We start from the raw sequence: 14,870 nt of genomic DNA, 5'->3' as shown, positions 1-14,870 counted from the left end.
GTCCAAGTGTTGAACATATGTAAAGCAGTTTATTGATCTCAGTGTGTGTGTGTGTGTGTGTGTGTGTGTGTGTGTGTGTGTTTCTGCAGGCGTGGGCTCTGCTGTGGTCGATAACTACCTGTACGTGGTTGGCGGTCACTCGGGCTCGTCGTACCTGAACGCGGTGCAGCGCTACGACCCGCTCACGGACAGCTGGCGCGACTCTAGCGGGATGATGTACTGTCGCTGTAACTTCGGCCTCAGTGCCCTTTGACCCCGGGCGCTTGGGTGACGCTCTGCCAGAGACCGCGAGGGGAAGGAGTGTGTGTTTCACGCTTGCCGGCGAGGTTAGCGCCGCGCGGCACAGGGACGGTTAGCGCCGCAGCTCCCGACTGACGCGCGGATGAACACGAGGCCGACAGCCTTCACAGACCGCTGAGATCCTTCCCCTGAACATTACAGGCTTCTCATGAGGGACGCACGTGTGTGTGTGAGTGTGTGTGTGTGTGTGAGGAGGGGAGTCAGCGCTGCGCTCTGTAGCACGACACTCGTGATAAGGGCTGCCTTCTGTCACTCGTGTGTGTGTGTGAGTGAGTGAGTGAGTCAGTGAGTGAGTGAGTCAGTGAGTGAGTGAGTCAGTGAGTGAGTGAGTCAGTGAGTGAGTGAGTCAGTGAGTGAGTGAGTCAGTGAGTGAGTGAGTCAGTGAGTGAGTGAGTGAGTCAGTGAGTGAGTGAGTGAGTCAGTGAGTGAGTGAGTCAGTGAGTGAGTGAGTGAGTGAGTCAGTGAGTGAGTGAGTGAGTGAGTCAGTGAGTGAGTGAGTGAGTCAGTGAGTGAGTGAGTCAGTCAGTGAATGAGTGAGTCAGTCAGTGAGTCAGTCAGTGAGTGAGTCAGTCAGTGAGTGAGTGAGTCAGTGAGTCAGTGAGTGAGTGATTGAGTCAGTGAGTGAGTGATTGAGTCAGTGAGTGAGTGATTGAGTCAGTGAGTGAGTGATTGAGTCAGTGAGTGAGTGAGTGAGTGAGTGAGTCAGTCAGTGAGTGAGTGAGTCAGTGAGTCAGTGAGTGATTGAGTCAGTGAGTGATTGAGTCAGTGAGTGATTGAGTGAGTGAGTGAGTGAGTCAGTCAGTGAGTGATTGAGTCAGTGAGTCAGTCAGTGAGTCAGTCAGTGAGTCAGTCAGTGAGTGAGTGAGTGAGTCAGTGAGTGAGTTGAGTCTGTGTGTGTGTGTGTGTGTGAACACTCTCTCACACTGTTCGGTGCTAATTTCCTCTTCAGGATTCAGTTGTTTTAGTTCTTTCATCGTGTGAAACTTGATTTCCTGTTCCAGTGACGTTTGTCTCTGATGAAGCTTCATGCAATAACATCTTCATTTTCACCTTCAGTGTGAAGTGAGCGACAGTGGTGTGTGTAGCGTCTCACTGAAACACAAACTCCAGTCACACACAGTGCCAAAACATTCCCATGTTCAGAGGAAGCGTCTCGAGGCCTGAATCACTTCAGAGAATCTGAATCTCGGCCCTCGGTCAGATAGAGACACTGATGATGGAGTTGTGCTCTAACCAAACCATTTTCTACTGTGTAAATATGATGTTTGAGTTCCTTTGAGGCAATAAGACTTTTTCTTCAACTAGTTTTTTATTTTCCTCATTTAATTGCCAAGGTGTTTTGGGGAATCCTGTGACCTGAACGGCTTGTGTCGCTCATCATTCTGGATTTACACACATTTAAAGGGAAAGTTCACCCAGAATCCTTCACTCACTCTCATGTCGTTCCAAACTCGTGAGAAAGATATTTTGAAGAATGTTTTTTTTATCGAACCGTTTTGGTTCCCATTGACTTCCACTGTATTTTTGTCCATATAATGGAAGTGAATGGGAAGTGAAACTCTTAGAGAGCAACACAAGTTAGGAAAGCATGAATTCTCATTGTTCACTTTGTTTTGGATCGATCTGACCGGTTGCAAGCATCAGTTCAGTGTGTGTAGTGTTTCAGCAGAATGAAGAACGTCTTTCAGAGGCTCAAAGGGAAACATCTGTGTTTGATTAGCAATAAGAAATATTTCCGTACATCCAGTGAATGTTCATCGCCGTCATTTATTGTGACTCTTCACGTCCGTTTGCAATATATTTGCTGATTTTCTCTCCTAAACAAACAGAGATGCGCTGAAGCGTGATTCTGGCGTCGGTCCATCATCTGGCGTCGGGTCAGGTCATCGTTCCCGATGGATTCACACACGTGGAACTGCAGAAGGAAAGGGTTTGGTGTTTGTTGGTGTTCGTGTCTCGCCGCTCTCACCAAAGTGCTCTTGAGGGAATCAATCTCGAATGACTTTCTCTTAAACTTTGTTTTGTTGTTTTTCCTGATGATGATGATGATGATGCCACTTTTTCTGTTTCTCATGAGTCTGTCTGGCTTGTGTTTTTATAAACCTGTGGATTGTTACTGGAACTAAACCGATAACCTTAGCTACAAACGCAGTATTTATTTTTCACATTTTATCAAGCGTTGAGAGAGAATAGCATACTAATGCCAGTTTATTTATGTGTGTCGCAGCTCAACCAGTCAAGAAATAAAGGCCTGGAAATGTTTCTGTGTTTCTGCTTTCATATTATGTCCTTTTCCAAAGTCTTGATGTTGTGTTTGGCTCTACTAGAACTTGAATGTTGATTATTTTCCTCATATTCTCCATTGTTGCGGCTCCTCTCTTCCCAGTCTGTCAGTAACGCTCTGTTTACTTCCTGTCTCTATGAAGCCCCTCCTTCTGAAAAGCACACTGTGCTCTGATTGGTCGGCTGGATCAGTGTGTTGTGATTGGTCGAGCGCTTCGAGTGTGTTTGGGAAATGTCCCGCCCCTTCCCATAACCCCCAGTTTAACACACTACTAACTAACTCAACCAGGCCCCGCCCCTTTATTCTGCATATTAATTATTATAATGAGGAATATTGTGACGTGTTCGTTCCCGGAAGAAACTCAAGATATAATGGAGGCGTTTCAGGAGTTCAGAAACACTGACACTGATATAGAGAAGAACTGGAGCTTTCTCATGATCAAACTGCAACATTACACACTATTATGTAATAATATAACATGAGTAATGTCTCGTCAGGATGTTTTCATTAAATGACCTCATCGACACATGATTAGAAACAAATAGATTTATTTGCAACTAAAGCAGATACAATATCTGAATAGTTTTTAATACTGATTATAAAAGTATTAAACTGCATTTATTATTATATTCACTCGCACTCATAGTAAACTAAAGATTAGTGTTTCCTAACTATCTAACTGAAAGAGATAAAGTAAAGATTAAGAACTGAATGATCTTGATTTTAAAAAACAAGGGATTTTCTTCAGAAAAATGTGTTTCTGACCGATCACACCGTAAGAAGATCATAGTTTTTCACTCTGTATTAATGAGGACAGACGTGAAACACTGATTCTCTGAGCGAACTGAAGTCAGATTTAAGCTGCATAGATCCGGCTGTTCACACACACACGCACACACGCACACACACGCACACACACACGCACGCACACACAGACACACGCACACGCACACACACACACGCACACACACACGCACATCCACAGTTTCTCTGAACTATTATAGTCCATGCACAGATTCTTGGATTCCAAGCACCGAAAACACCAGAGAATCACTTAGAAAATTACAGAAATCAATCATATACTGGAGTATAAAACACTAGATTGCACAAAAACAGTTCATTCTTGAAGACTGATTGATTGACTGGAAGTTTGGTTTCGTGTGTGTGTGTGTTGTGTGTGTGTTCATCTGTCTGAGGTCCTGATGTACACGAGTGAGGACAGGAGCAGGAGGTGTGTGTGTGTGTGTGTGTTGTGTGTGTGTTCATCTGTCTGAGGTCCTGATGTACACGAGTGAGGACAGGAGCAGGAGGTGTGTGTGTGTGTGTGTGTGTGTGTGTGTTCGTGTGTGTTCGTTCATCTGTCTGCGGTCCTGATGTACACGAGTGAGGACAGGAGCAGGGTGTGTGTGTGTGTGTGTGTGTGTTAGTGTGTGTTCATCTGTCTGAGGTCCTGATGTACACGAGTGAGGACAGGAGCAGGAGGTGTGTGTGTGTGTGTGTGTGTGTGTGTGTGTTCATCTGTCTGAGGTCCTGATGTACACGAGTGAGGACAGGAGCAGGAGGTGTGTGTGTGTGTGTGTGTGTGTGTGTGTGTGTGTTCATCTGTCTGAGGTCCTGATGTACACGAGTGAGGACAGGAGCAGGAGGTGTGTGTGTGTGTGTGTGTGTGTGTGTGTGTGTTCATCTGTCTGAGGTCCTGATGTACACGAGTGAGGACAGGAGCAGGGTGTGTGTGTGTGTGTGTGTGTGTTCATCTGTCTGAGGTCCTGATGTACACGAGTGAGGACAGGAGCAGGAGGTGTGTGTGTGTGTGTGTGTGTGTGTGTGTGTTCATCTGTCTGAGGTCCTGATGTACACGAGTGAGGACAGGAGCAGGAGGTGTGTGTGTGTGTGTGTGTGTGTGTGTGTGTTCATCTGTCTGAGGTCCTGATGTACACGAGTGAGGACAGGAGCAGGGTGTGTGTGTGTGTGTGTGTGTGTGTTCATCTGTCTGAGGTCCTGATGTACACGAGTGAGGACAGGAGCAGGAGGTGTGTGTGTGTGTGTGTGTGTGTGTGTGTGTGTGTGTGTGTGTGTGTGTGTGTTCATCTGTCTGAGGTCCTGATGTACACGAGTGAGGACAGGAGCAGGGTGTGTGTGTGTGTGTGTGTGTGTTCATCTGTCTGAGGTCCTGATGTACACGAGTGAGGACAGGAGCAGGAGGTGTGTGTGTGTGTGTGTGTGTTCATCTGTCTGAGGTCCTGATGTACACGAGTGAGGACAGGAGCAGGAGGTGTGTGTGTGTGTGTGTGTGTGTTCATCTGTCTGAGGTCCTGATGTACACGAGTGAGGACAGGAGCAGGAGGTGTGTGTGTGTGTGTGTGTGTGTGTGTGTGTGTGTGTGTTCATCTGTCTGAGGTCCTGATGTACACGAGTGAGGACAGGAGCAGGAGGTGTGTGTGTGTGTGTGTGTGTGTGTGTGTGTGTGTGTTCATCTGTCTGAGGTCCTGATGTACACGAGTGAGGACAGGAGCAGGAGGTGTGTGTGTGTGTGTGTGTGTGTGTGTGTTCATCTGTCTGAGGTCCTGATGTACACGAGTGAGGACAGGAGCAGGGTGTGTGTGTGTGTGAGTGTGTGTGTGTGTGTGTGTGTGTGTGTTCATCTGTCTGAGGTCCTGATGTACACGAGTGAGGACAGGAGCAGGAGGTGTGTGTGTGTGTGTGTGTGTGTGTGTGTGTGTGTGTTCATCTGTCTGAGGTCCTGATGTACATGAGTGAGGACAGGAGCAGGAGGTGTGTGTGTGTGTGTGTGTGTGTGTGTGTTCATCTGTCTGAGGTCCTGATGTACACGAGTGAGGACAGGAGCAGGGTGTGTGTGTGTGTGAGTGTGTGTGTGTGTGTGTGTGTGTGTGTTCATCTGTCTGAGGTCCTGATGTACACGAGTGAGGACAGGAGCAGGAGGTGTGTGTGTGTGTGTGTGTGTGTGTGTGTGTGTGTGTGTGTGTGTGTTCATCTGTCTGAGGTCCTGATGTACACGAGTGAGGACAGGAGCAGGGTGTGTGTGTGTGTGAGTGTGTGTGTGTGTGTGTGTGTGTGTGTTCATCTGTCTGAGGTCCTGATGTACACGAGTGAGGACAGGAGCAGGAGGTGTGTGTGTGTGTGTGTGTGTGTGTGTGTTCATCTGTCTGAGGTCCTGATGTACACGAGTGAGGACAGGAGCAGGAGGTGTGTGTGTGTGTGTGTGTGTGTGTGTGTGTGTGTTCATCTGTCTGAGGTCCTGATGTACACGAGTGAGGACAGGAGCAGGAGGTGTGTGTGTGTGTGTGTGTGTGTGTGTGTGTTCATCTGTCTGAGGTCCTGATGTACACGAGTGAGGACAGGAGCAGGGTGTGTGTGTGTGTGAGTGTGTGTGTGTGTGTGTGTGTGTGTGTTCATCTGTCTGAGGTCCTGATGTACACGAGTGAGGACAGGAGCAGGAGGTGTGTGTGTGTGTGTGTGTGTGTGTGTGTGTGTGTTCATCTGTCTGAGGTCCTGATGTACATGAGTGAGGACAGGAGCAGGAGGTGTGTGTGTGTGTGTGTGTGTGTGTGTGTGTGTGTGTTCATCTGTCTGAGGTCCTGATGTACACGAGTGAGGACAGGAGCAGGGTGTGTGTGTGTGTGTGTGTGTGTGTGTTCATCTGTCTGAGGTCCTGATGTACACGAGTGAGGACAGGAGCAGGGTGTGTGTGTGTGTGTGTGTGTGTGTGTGTGTGTGTGTGTGTTCATCTGTCTGAGGTCCTGATGTACACGAGTGAGGACAAGAGCAGGAGGTGTGTGTGTGTGTGTGTGTGTGTGTGTGTGTGTTCATCTGTCTGAGGTCCTGATGTACACGAGTGAGGACAGGAGCAGGAGGTGTGTGTGTGTGTGTGTGTGTGTGTGTGTGTGTGTTCATCTGTCTGAGGTCCTGATGTACACGAGTGAGGACAAGAGCAGGAGGTGTGTGTGTGTGTGAGTGTGTGTGTGTGTGTGTGTGTGTGTGTGTGTGTGTGTGTGTTCATCTGTCTGAGGTCCTGATGTACACGAGTGAGGACAGGAGCAGGGTGTGTGTGTGTGTGTGTGTGAGTGTGTGTGTGTGTTCATCTGTCTGAGGTCCTGATGTACACGAGTGAGGACAGGAGCAGGGTGTGTGTGTGTGTGTGTGTGAGTGTGTGTGTGTGTTCATCTGTCTGAGGTCCTGATGTACACGAGTGAGGACAGGAGCAGGGTGTGTGTGTGTGTGTGTGTGAGTGTGTGTGTGTGTTCATCTGTCTGAGGTCCTGATGTACACGAGTGAGGACAGGAGCAGGGTGTGTGTGTGTGTGTGTGTGAGTGTGTGTGTGTGTTCATCTGTCTGAGGTCCTGATGTACACGAGTGAGGACAGGAGCAGGAGGTGTGTGTCTGTGTGTGTGTGTGTGTGTGTGTGTGTGTGTGTGTGTGTGTGTGTGTGTGTGTGTGTTCATCTGTCTGAGGTCCTGATGTACACGAGTGAGGACAGGAGCAGGAGGTGTGTGTGTGTGTGTGTGTGTGTGTGTGTGTGTGTGTGTGTGTGTGTGTGTGTGTGTTCATCTGTCTGAGGTCCTGATGTACACGAGTGAGGACAGGAGCAGGAGGTGTGTGTGTGTGTGTGTGTGTGTGTGTGTGTGTGTGTGTGTGTGTGTGTGTGTGTGTGTGTGTGTGTGTGTGTTCATCTGTCTGAGGTCCTGATGTACACGAGTGAGGACAGGAGCAGGAGGTGTGTGTGTGTGTGTGTGTGTGTTCATCTGTCTGAGGTCCTGATGTACACGAGTGAGGACAGGAGCAGGAGGTGTGTGTCTGTGTGTGTGTGTGTGTGTGTGTGTGTGTGTGTGTTCATCTGTCTGAGGTCCTGATGTACACGAGTGAGGACAGGAGCAGGAGGTGTGTGTGTGTGTGTGTGTGTGTGTGTGTTCATCTGTCTGAGGTCCTGATGTACACGAGTGAGGACAGGAGCAGGAGGTGTGTGTGTGTGTGTGTTCATCTGTCTGAGGTCCTGATGTACACGAGTGAGGACAAGAGCAGGAGGTGTGTGTCTGTGTGTGTGTGTGTGTGTGTGTGTGTGTTCATCTGTCTGAGGTCCTGATGTACACGAGTGAGGACAGGAGCAGGAGGTGTGTGTGTGTGTGTGTTCATCTGTCTGAGGTCCTGATGTACACGAGTGAGGACAAGAGCAGGAGGTGTGTGTCTGTGTGTGTGTGTGTGTGTGTGTGTGTGTGTGTGTGTTCATCTGTCTGAGGTCCTGATGTACACGAGTGAGGACAGGAGCAGGAGGTGTGTGTGTGTGTGTGTGTGTGTGTGTGTGTGTGTGTGTGTGTTCATCTGTCTGAGGTCCTGATGTACACGAGTGAGGACAAGAGCAGGAGGTGTGTGTGTGTGTGTGTGTGTGTGTGTGTGTGTGTGTGTGTGTTCATCTGTCTGAGGTCCTGATGTACACGAGTGAGGACAGGAGCAGGAGGTGTGTGTGTGTGTGTGTGTGTGTGTGTGTGTGTGTGTGTGTTCATCTGTCTGAGGTCCTGATGTACACGAGTGAGGACAGGAGCAGGGACTCGGGTGGTTTGTTCAGGAGGACGAGGTTGTCGCTCCGTAAACCGTCGTAATGCATCCAGAATCCGTCGATCTGAAACGCTGAGGAATAATGATGTTCATCTCTGTTGAAGAGCGTCGCTCCCTCCAGCGAATACCTGCGACACACACACACACACACACAGATGAGCTGAGTTGTGAGACTAGTCTGAGCGGGTTATATCACACACACTCACACACACCGTTGCTCCGAGAGCTCCAGGTGAAACGGCACGTACGGCAGATCCTCTGAGCGCCACATCTGCATATCGAGGATCACGAACGCTGGAGGACCGTGACAGAACAGCCTCGGACTGAACTCTCTCACACCGCCACATCTGAAACACACACACACACACATCAAAGACGTGAGACGCACACACACACACACACATCACAGACGTGAGACGCACACACACACACACATCACAGACGCGAGACACGCACACACACACACACATCACAGACGTGAGACGCACACACACACACACACACACACATCACAGACGTGAGACGCACACACACACACACATCACAGACGTGAGACACGCACACACACACATCACAGACGTGAGACACACACACACACACACACATCAAAGACGTGAGACGCACACACACACACACACACACACGTGAGACGCACACACACACATCACAGACGCGAGACACGCACACACACACACACACATCACAGACGTGAGACACACACACACACACACACACACACATCACAGACGTGAGACACACACACACACACATTCATTCACTCACTCATTTACTCACACACACACACACACACACACACACACTCACTCACTCACTCAGACTCGTCACATGGCTCCAGCCTCGGGCAGAAGAACTCGTCCAGCGCCGACTGAATGGGATCTTTATATGGAAGCTCATGAGGAGGACTGCGACACACACACACACACACAGAGAGAGAGAGAGACAGCTGTGAATCGGCCGCTGACGGACTCTAATAAACTTCTTTTAAAAACATTAAAAATCTCAGCGATCTAAAACGTTTGACTGGTAGTGTGTGTAACAGTCACGTGTTCGGTCGACTCTCTGCGTCCACATAAAACCTGGACTTTATCTAATCTTTAGGAGTTTTAAAATCATGCAGTTATCGCAAGCCGTTGTACATTTGCAATATTTTGATCATTTCGATTAGGGAACACGATATATCGGCCGATATATGTTCATCTGTAAAGTTATCGTTATCGGCCCGATAAGAATAATTAGCCGATATATTAAAGCCGATAAATACTGCATTATTTCCTTCAGCTGAGACGCTTCAGATGCGCATGTTCAACATGATGATTTTAAATTGCTTGAAATATGATTGGAATCACTTCAAAAAAGAAAATAGAATTAAGCGCAACTCTGTCATATCGGCAACATTACATTATCATGAGAACATTATAATTGTGTGTTTTAATGATGAGACTTTTGTTTTTGTAATCAAATCCTATATACAAATTTCACTGCAAAAAAGGCTTTTCTTACTCAGTATTTTTGTCTTGTTTCCAGTCCAAACACCTAAAAATTCTTAAATCACGAGGCATTTACTAGATGAGTAAAATAACATAAGATATTAGGTCTTGTTTTCTGGGGGAATTAATCAAAATTAAGTGTGTTGATGTTTATTATCTGCCAATGGGGTCAGAAAAATTATGTTAATTCAAACAGAAACAAGATTATTTTTCTGACCCCATTGGCAAATAATTCAGCTCGTCTTAAGCAAAAACTCACTTAATTTTGATTACTTTCCCCAGAAAACAAGATTTAATATCTTATGTCATTTTACTCATCTAGTAAATGCATCTTGATTTAAGAAATGCTTGATATTTGGACTGGAAACAAGACAAAAAAGCATTTTTTGTAGTGTTGGGTTTAGATTCATCAGCCAATATATCGGCTACAGCTTTCAAAGAGTTCAAAATGTTCATATCGCCGCATCTCGATATATCCTGCAGCCCTAGTTCAGGCTTTCCTGTGTGGGGGTCAAAGGTCACGCACTTGACGCTGATGGTCTTGCGCGGGTGCTCCTGGAAGCGGGTCGGGCAGCTCCCGTGGGAACACCAGCTCTCCTGCGCGCTGGACATCAGGTCCTCCAGGTTCTGGGTGAAGTTCTCGTGCTCGTTCCCGAACAGGTCGATCTCCAGCGCCGTGTGGTTCACCTCGGACCGGTACTGCCGCTTGGACATGCGGTCCCAGATCCACAGCATCTTCACGGTGGTGTAGTCGCACGAGTCCATCAGGAACAGGAAGTGCTCCACGAAGCGCTTGCCCAGGAACGGCGCCAGCTCTCGGGCAAAGCTCCGGTTGTCCCTCAGGATGACGTAGAGCAGCATGAGGAACCCGTCGATGGTGCAGGTGTTCTTCAGGCTGATCTGCACGTACAGCGGCGTGGAGGCGATGGCCTTGCGTCCCGCTCGGATGGGGAACACGCCGCCCCACGGCAGAACGGGCCGCCAGAACCAGCGCTCGCCCTCCGCGTTATTGTTGATGGAGGCGCGGATCTCCTCGAACAGAGTCTTGGTCCTGCACAACAGAAACAAGCAGGTTTATTAGGCTACTGTCACTTTAAGAGCGAATGCACTGATCCAATATAATGATACACACACACTCTCTGTATTCTCAAGAGCGGCTGCTAGATAAATATATTTTAACTAAATTAATAACTTTTTTACAACAAAAACGAACCATCACTGAAGCTGGACTGTGATGCTATCTTCTTCTAGCGACAAACTTTTTTGCATTGTTATCTCTGTAAAGCTGCTTTGAAACAATCTTTATTGTAAAAAGCACTATATAAATAAAGGTGACTTGACTCCACTTAAGACATAACTGACTCACCAAGATGGACATCATTTTGTGTGAATTTGACCATATAACTTGCGGAGGACGGCTTTCGTTGTGTGTGTGTGTGTGTGTGTGTGTGTGTGTGTGTGTGTGTGTGTGTGTGTGTGTGTGTGTGTGTGTGTGTGTGTGTGTGTGCTTATTGCATTTAATAACATGAAACCTCACACATATGTAACAGTCACGTGTCCAGTCTACTCTCTGCTGTCTGTCCACCTAAAACAAGCTGTTGTACATTTGCAAGATTTTTATCATTTTGATATATCCTACAGCCCAAGTTCAGAGGAGGTTTTTCTGTTTCGGGGTTAAAGTATAATTTCAGAATCCTTGTAATTCAAAACAATTGTTTTTATATACTGTGATAAATCAACTGGGGAAAGGATCCGTCCTGGTCCTGCACAACAGAAACAGAAGCGGGTTTATTAGGCTGCTGTCACTTTAAGAGCGTATGCACTGATCCAATATACTGATACATGCTTTCTTCCTCAAATGTTTACTCCCCTTAAAGGCACACTATGTAGGATTTTTGGATCAAAATATCCAAAAACCACTAGAACAATGTTAGTTATTTTGTTAATTTGTGTACTTGATTATCACAAATGTTTCTAAGAATGTTTAAATCCAGAGAAATAAGCGTTTTAACCAGGACACAGACCGCGTCTGTGCGTCGCCTATCAATGACATCATACCCGCGTTACCCTCGATTTCTGGATATATTTTGTAGAAACCATGGAAACACCAGACGCTTTAATATATTATGTGTTTTATTAGACAGGTGAGCAACTGTTTAGATACATTCATTGAAAGAAAACTTGTTAAATAGCTCAACACAGTTAGTCTTTTTGTTAAATCTCGTTTTCTTGATTTACCGTGAGTACCATGTTTTACCATGCCTAATATCGATCTAGCTCGCTGCAGTGTGCATCAAGTGTCTCATGTAGTCGCCGCTGAGCGAACGCACAGAGTAGCATTATAACAACTTTCATCACACTCATATATATCTAATATGATAAAACAGCTCTGTGTTCCTGTCAGCGGGATGATAAACGCTCCAGCGCTTGTGAGCCGTGTGTCGCGCTCCTCTCTCGCTATCACTCCAGCGGCTCGTTACGCTTCAATGGCTTTCGTAAGGTTAATAAATCTTTAATACATTACCGGTCATTCATGAATATGATTTCTGCCCGAGTCCATCGTATTCTCCGCCGGCTTTAGAGAACAACTCCCATGACTCCGCCAATCACAGCATCATCAAGCTACGTCTTTGTTTTGAATAAACGACCTCTAGTGTCGAAAAGTTACATAGAGTGCCTTTAACACATCACTGACTCAGCAAGATGGGTATTTTGACATAATTTTGTGTGTGTTTGGCCATAAGCTGCGGAAGAGAGCTGAATTTGGCGGACGGCTTTCTGTGTGTGTGAGTACTTCACGTATTGTATTTAATAACATTAAACGTCACACGTATGTAACAGTAATGTGTCTGCGTCCAGCTAAAACGTGGACTTTTTGTTATCTTTTTTTTGTTATTTTGTTATTTTTTTTGTTATTGTTTCAAGCTGTGGTACATTTGCAATATTTTAGCATTTTGTTAATAATAGGTTTTTCTGTCACGGGGTTAAAGTATAATTTCAGAATACTTGTTAAAACAATTGTTTTAACACGTACTGTGATTAATCAGCTGGAGAAATATGATGATTTATATTAGATACATGATTTAGGTTTTTTTCTAATATAACAGACATTCCAATGTAATACGTTTAAAGCCACACTTACGATGATGAGCTAATATTTAGAGCTTTTATTAAGTTTGAAAGGTTATGAGAAATCTGGCTGATAAGCAAAACTCATTCATTTGAATACTAGTAAAAAAACTGCACTTGATTAACTGTCATGATTAATACTTATATTCAAGTCCTGTTGTTGCACAGATGTGTTTCAGTGTTTCAGAGCTCGTGATGTGATGCTCTCACCTCTCGGAGTGTGAGATGAAGCTCCGCAGATCCTCTGTGTCTGTTAAACAGCAGAAATCGCTCTCCATATTAATATTTTGCACGTCTTCATCTCTACGCAGTAAACAAACATGGCATCTGTTTTCCAGCGCGGCGCCCCGCCCACCTGATGACGCGACATGCACGCAGCGCTGAAGAAGCTCCGCCCACTCGAGTCTTTTTTTTGTGTTATTTCTCGCTTCTGCTGAAGTATGAATGTACTAGTGACCTATTTTTTGTATTAAAATTATTAAAATTATGCTTTCAATGCCCATTTAAATGTGTAGATAAAGATACATTGAGAATGACGCTAGAGCTCGCCTCTTGTGGCGTCAGTCTGCAACGGTGACTGATGGAAATGAAAGTTGTTGCAAAAAATGATGATTTTTTCAGCTTCACGGTTCATTAGCCTCAAAGAAATCCGCATTCAATTTGCAGTGTGGGTAAGGGGTGTTTGTGAAAACCTCATCACGTTTCCTGTGTTAAATTTGTGTAGTAACTAATAACTAAAAACTAATAATAAATCGACTTCTTGTAGATAGTTCTACATCCGGGAGATCTGCGTCCATGGATACGGACGCGCGCAGTGTAAACAAACCAACAAAACACTGTCAAACAGCGAGAAGTCGCAGTGTGTGAGAGACTCATTTACTGTAATATATATGACTTTGGTTGTGTTTATTTGCTGCTTGATCAAGTCGACATGTTCGTGTTCTGAGTAATCTTATCATATTTCACTTGAATACCGCTGTGATGACACAAATGCTGTAAATGTGTGTGAATATTGTGTTGTAGAAGCTGCTGGTGAGATGGAGGATATTTATCAGGCTCTCATGGTGAGGAAAACACACACACACACACTCTCTATAACCATTGGCTTTTTGCTTGCTTAGTTGGGAACATTTAATTTTATATTTAACAATTTCATTACAACATTATTTTCCTGTTATCTCTGTAAAGCTGCTTTGAAACAATCCGCATTGCGAAAAGTGCTACAGGCCTATAAATAAAGGTGACTTGACTTGACACACACACACACACACACACACACACACACACACACACACACACACACACACACACACACACACACACACTCTCTCTCTCTCTCTCTCTCTCTCTCTCTCTCTCTCTCTCTCTCTCTCTCTCTCTCTCACACACACACACACACACACACGAACACTGTCATTGGTGTGTTCAGGATCCAGAGGATCACCGGGAGAAGAGGAACACTGGCTCTCCAGCAGAGAAGCTGCTCTTAGATCAAGGTTTGTCACCCATCAGGAATCATGAACTGTTGACTGTCAATCACACGATGAATAAAGTATGAAACATGTATAAGTGACAGCGAGTGAAATAACGACACTAACAACATATAGCAGTGCCACTCACAGGCGTCATCACAAAATGTAAACTATATTTCAGTATAGAGTTTGATGTATGATGATGGTGATGATGTTGGTGGTAATGATGATGGTGATGATGTTGGTGGTAATGATGATGGTGATGGTGATGATGATGATGATTATGATGATGGTGATGATGATGATGATGATGATTTTGAGTTTGATGATGATGGTGATGATGGTGATGATGATGAGGATGATGAGGATGATGATGATTATGAGGATGATGATGATGATGAGGATGATGGTGATGATGATGATGATGAGGATGATGATGAGGATGATGATGATGGTGATGATGATGGTGATGATGGTGATGATGATGGTGGTGATGATGATGATGATGATGATGGTGATGATGGTGATGATGATGATGATGATGATAATGATGAGGATGATGAGGATGATGATGATTATGAGGATGATGATGATGATGAGGATGATGGT

The 14,870-nt window shown here is 45.6% G+C and overlaps 3 protein-coding genes and 1 long non-coding RNA gene across 6 annotated transcripts in view; 2 read left to right on the top strand and 2 right to left on the bottom strand.

Annotated features, from left to right (window-relative positions):
- Positions 1 to 2,562, top strand: part of klhl28 (kelch like family member 28) — a 32,706-nt gene extending 30,144 nt beyond the window's left edge. The window contains exon 6 of the mRNA XM_077221700.1: positions 90 to 2,562. Coding sequence (XP_077077815.1) covers positions 90 to 253 — 164 coding nt within the window. The 3' untranslated portion in view covers positions 254 to 2,562. The remainder of the gene's footprint in view (positions 1 to 89) is intronic.
- A 553-nt stretch (positions 2,563 to 3,115) lies between these two features.
- On the bottom strand, positions 3,116 to 3,748 carry LOC143731041 (uncharacterized). Its single transcript, XR_013200689.1, has 2 exons — positions 3,524 to 3,748; positions 3,116 to 3,459 (listed from the first exon to the last, which is right to left on the bottom strand). It is a non-coding gene; the product is annotated as an uncharacterized LOC143731041 (long non-coding RNA).
- A 1,697-nt stretch (positions 3,749 to 5,445) lies between these two features.
- Positions 5,446 to 13,125, bottom strand: dorip1 (dopamine receptor interacting protein 1). The gene is made up of 5 exons (XM_077221734.1): positions 13,000 to 13,125; positions 10,187 to 10,711; positions 8,986 to 9,075; positions 8,365 to 8,499; positions 5,446 to 8,280 (listed from the first exon to the last, which is right to left on the bottom strand). Exons 1-5 carry the CDS (start codon positions 13,065 to 13,067, stop codon positions 8,097 to 8,099), a joined length of 1,002 nt encoding a protein of 333 aa, XP_077077849.1. The 5' UTR covers positions 13,068 to 13,125; the 3' UTR covers positions 5,446 to 8,096.
- Positions 13,126 to 13,507: 382 nt separating this feature from the next.
- The window catches only part of fsip1 (fibrous sheath interacting protein 1), a 34,015-nt gene continuing 32,652 nt past the window's right edge, over positions 13,508 to 14,870 (top strand). The window contains exons 1-3 of one of the 3 annotated variants that reach the window (XM_077221677.1): positions 13,508 to 13,648; positions 13,813 to 13,853; positions 14,219 to 14,285. In XM_077221677.1, coding sequence (XP_077077792.1) covers positions 13,585 to 13,648; positions 13,813 to 13,853; positions 14,219 to 14,285 — 172 coding nt within the window. In that variant the 5' untranslated portion in view covers positions 13,508 to 13,584. Of the gene's footprint in view, positions 13,723 to 13,812; positions 13,854 to 14,218; positions 14,286 to 14,870 lie in introns of all 3 variants that reach the window. The other 2 variants (XM_077221678.1, XM_077221679.1) reach the window with 2 other exon arrangements.

Source organism: Siphateles boraxobius, unplaced genomic scaffold, assembly GCF_051911475.1.
Source record: "Siphateles boraxobius isolate OS27281-9 unplaced genomic scaffold, OSU_SipBor_1 85, whole genome shotgun sequence".
Lineage (NCBI taxonomy): Eukaryota > Metazoa > Chordata > Actinopteri > Cypriniformes > Leuciscidae > Siphateles > Siphateles boraxobius.
This window is presented reverse-complemented; position numbering and strand designations above follow the sequence as displayed.

Excerpts from the sequence above, each read along its gene's own strand:
- dorip1 (XM_077221734.1), bottom strand. The coding sequence starts at position 13,067 with ATGGAGAGCGATTTCTGCTGTTTAACAGACACAGAGGATCTGCGGAGC. Across the intron at positions 10,712-12,999 it reads TTCATCTCACACTCCGAGAG|GACCAAGACTCTGTTCGAGG; the intron begins GTGAGAGCATCA and ends TCTGTTGTGCAG. Across the intron at positions 8,500-8,985 it reads GAGCCATGTGACGAGTCTGA|ATGTGGCGGTGTGAGAGAGT; the intron begins GTGAGTGAGTGA and ends TGTGTGTTTCAG.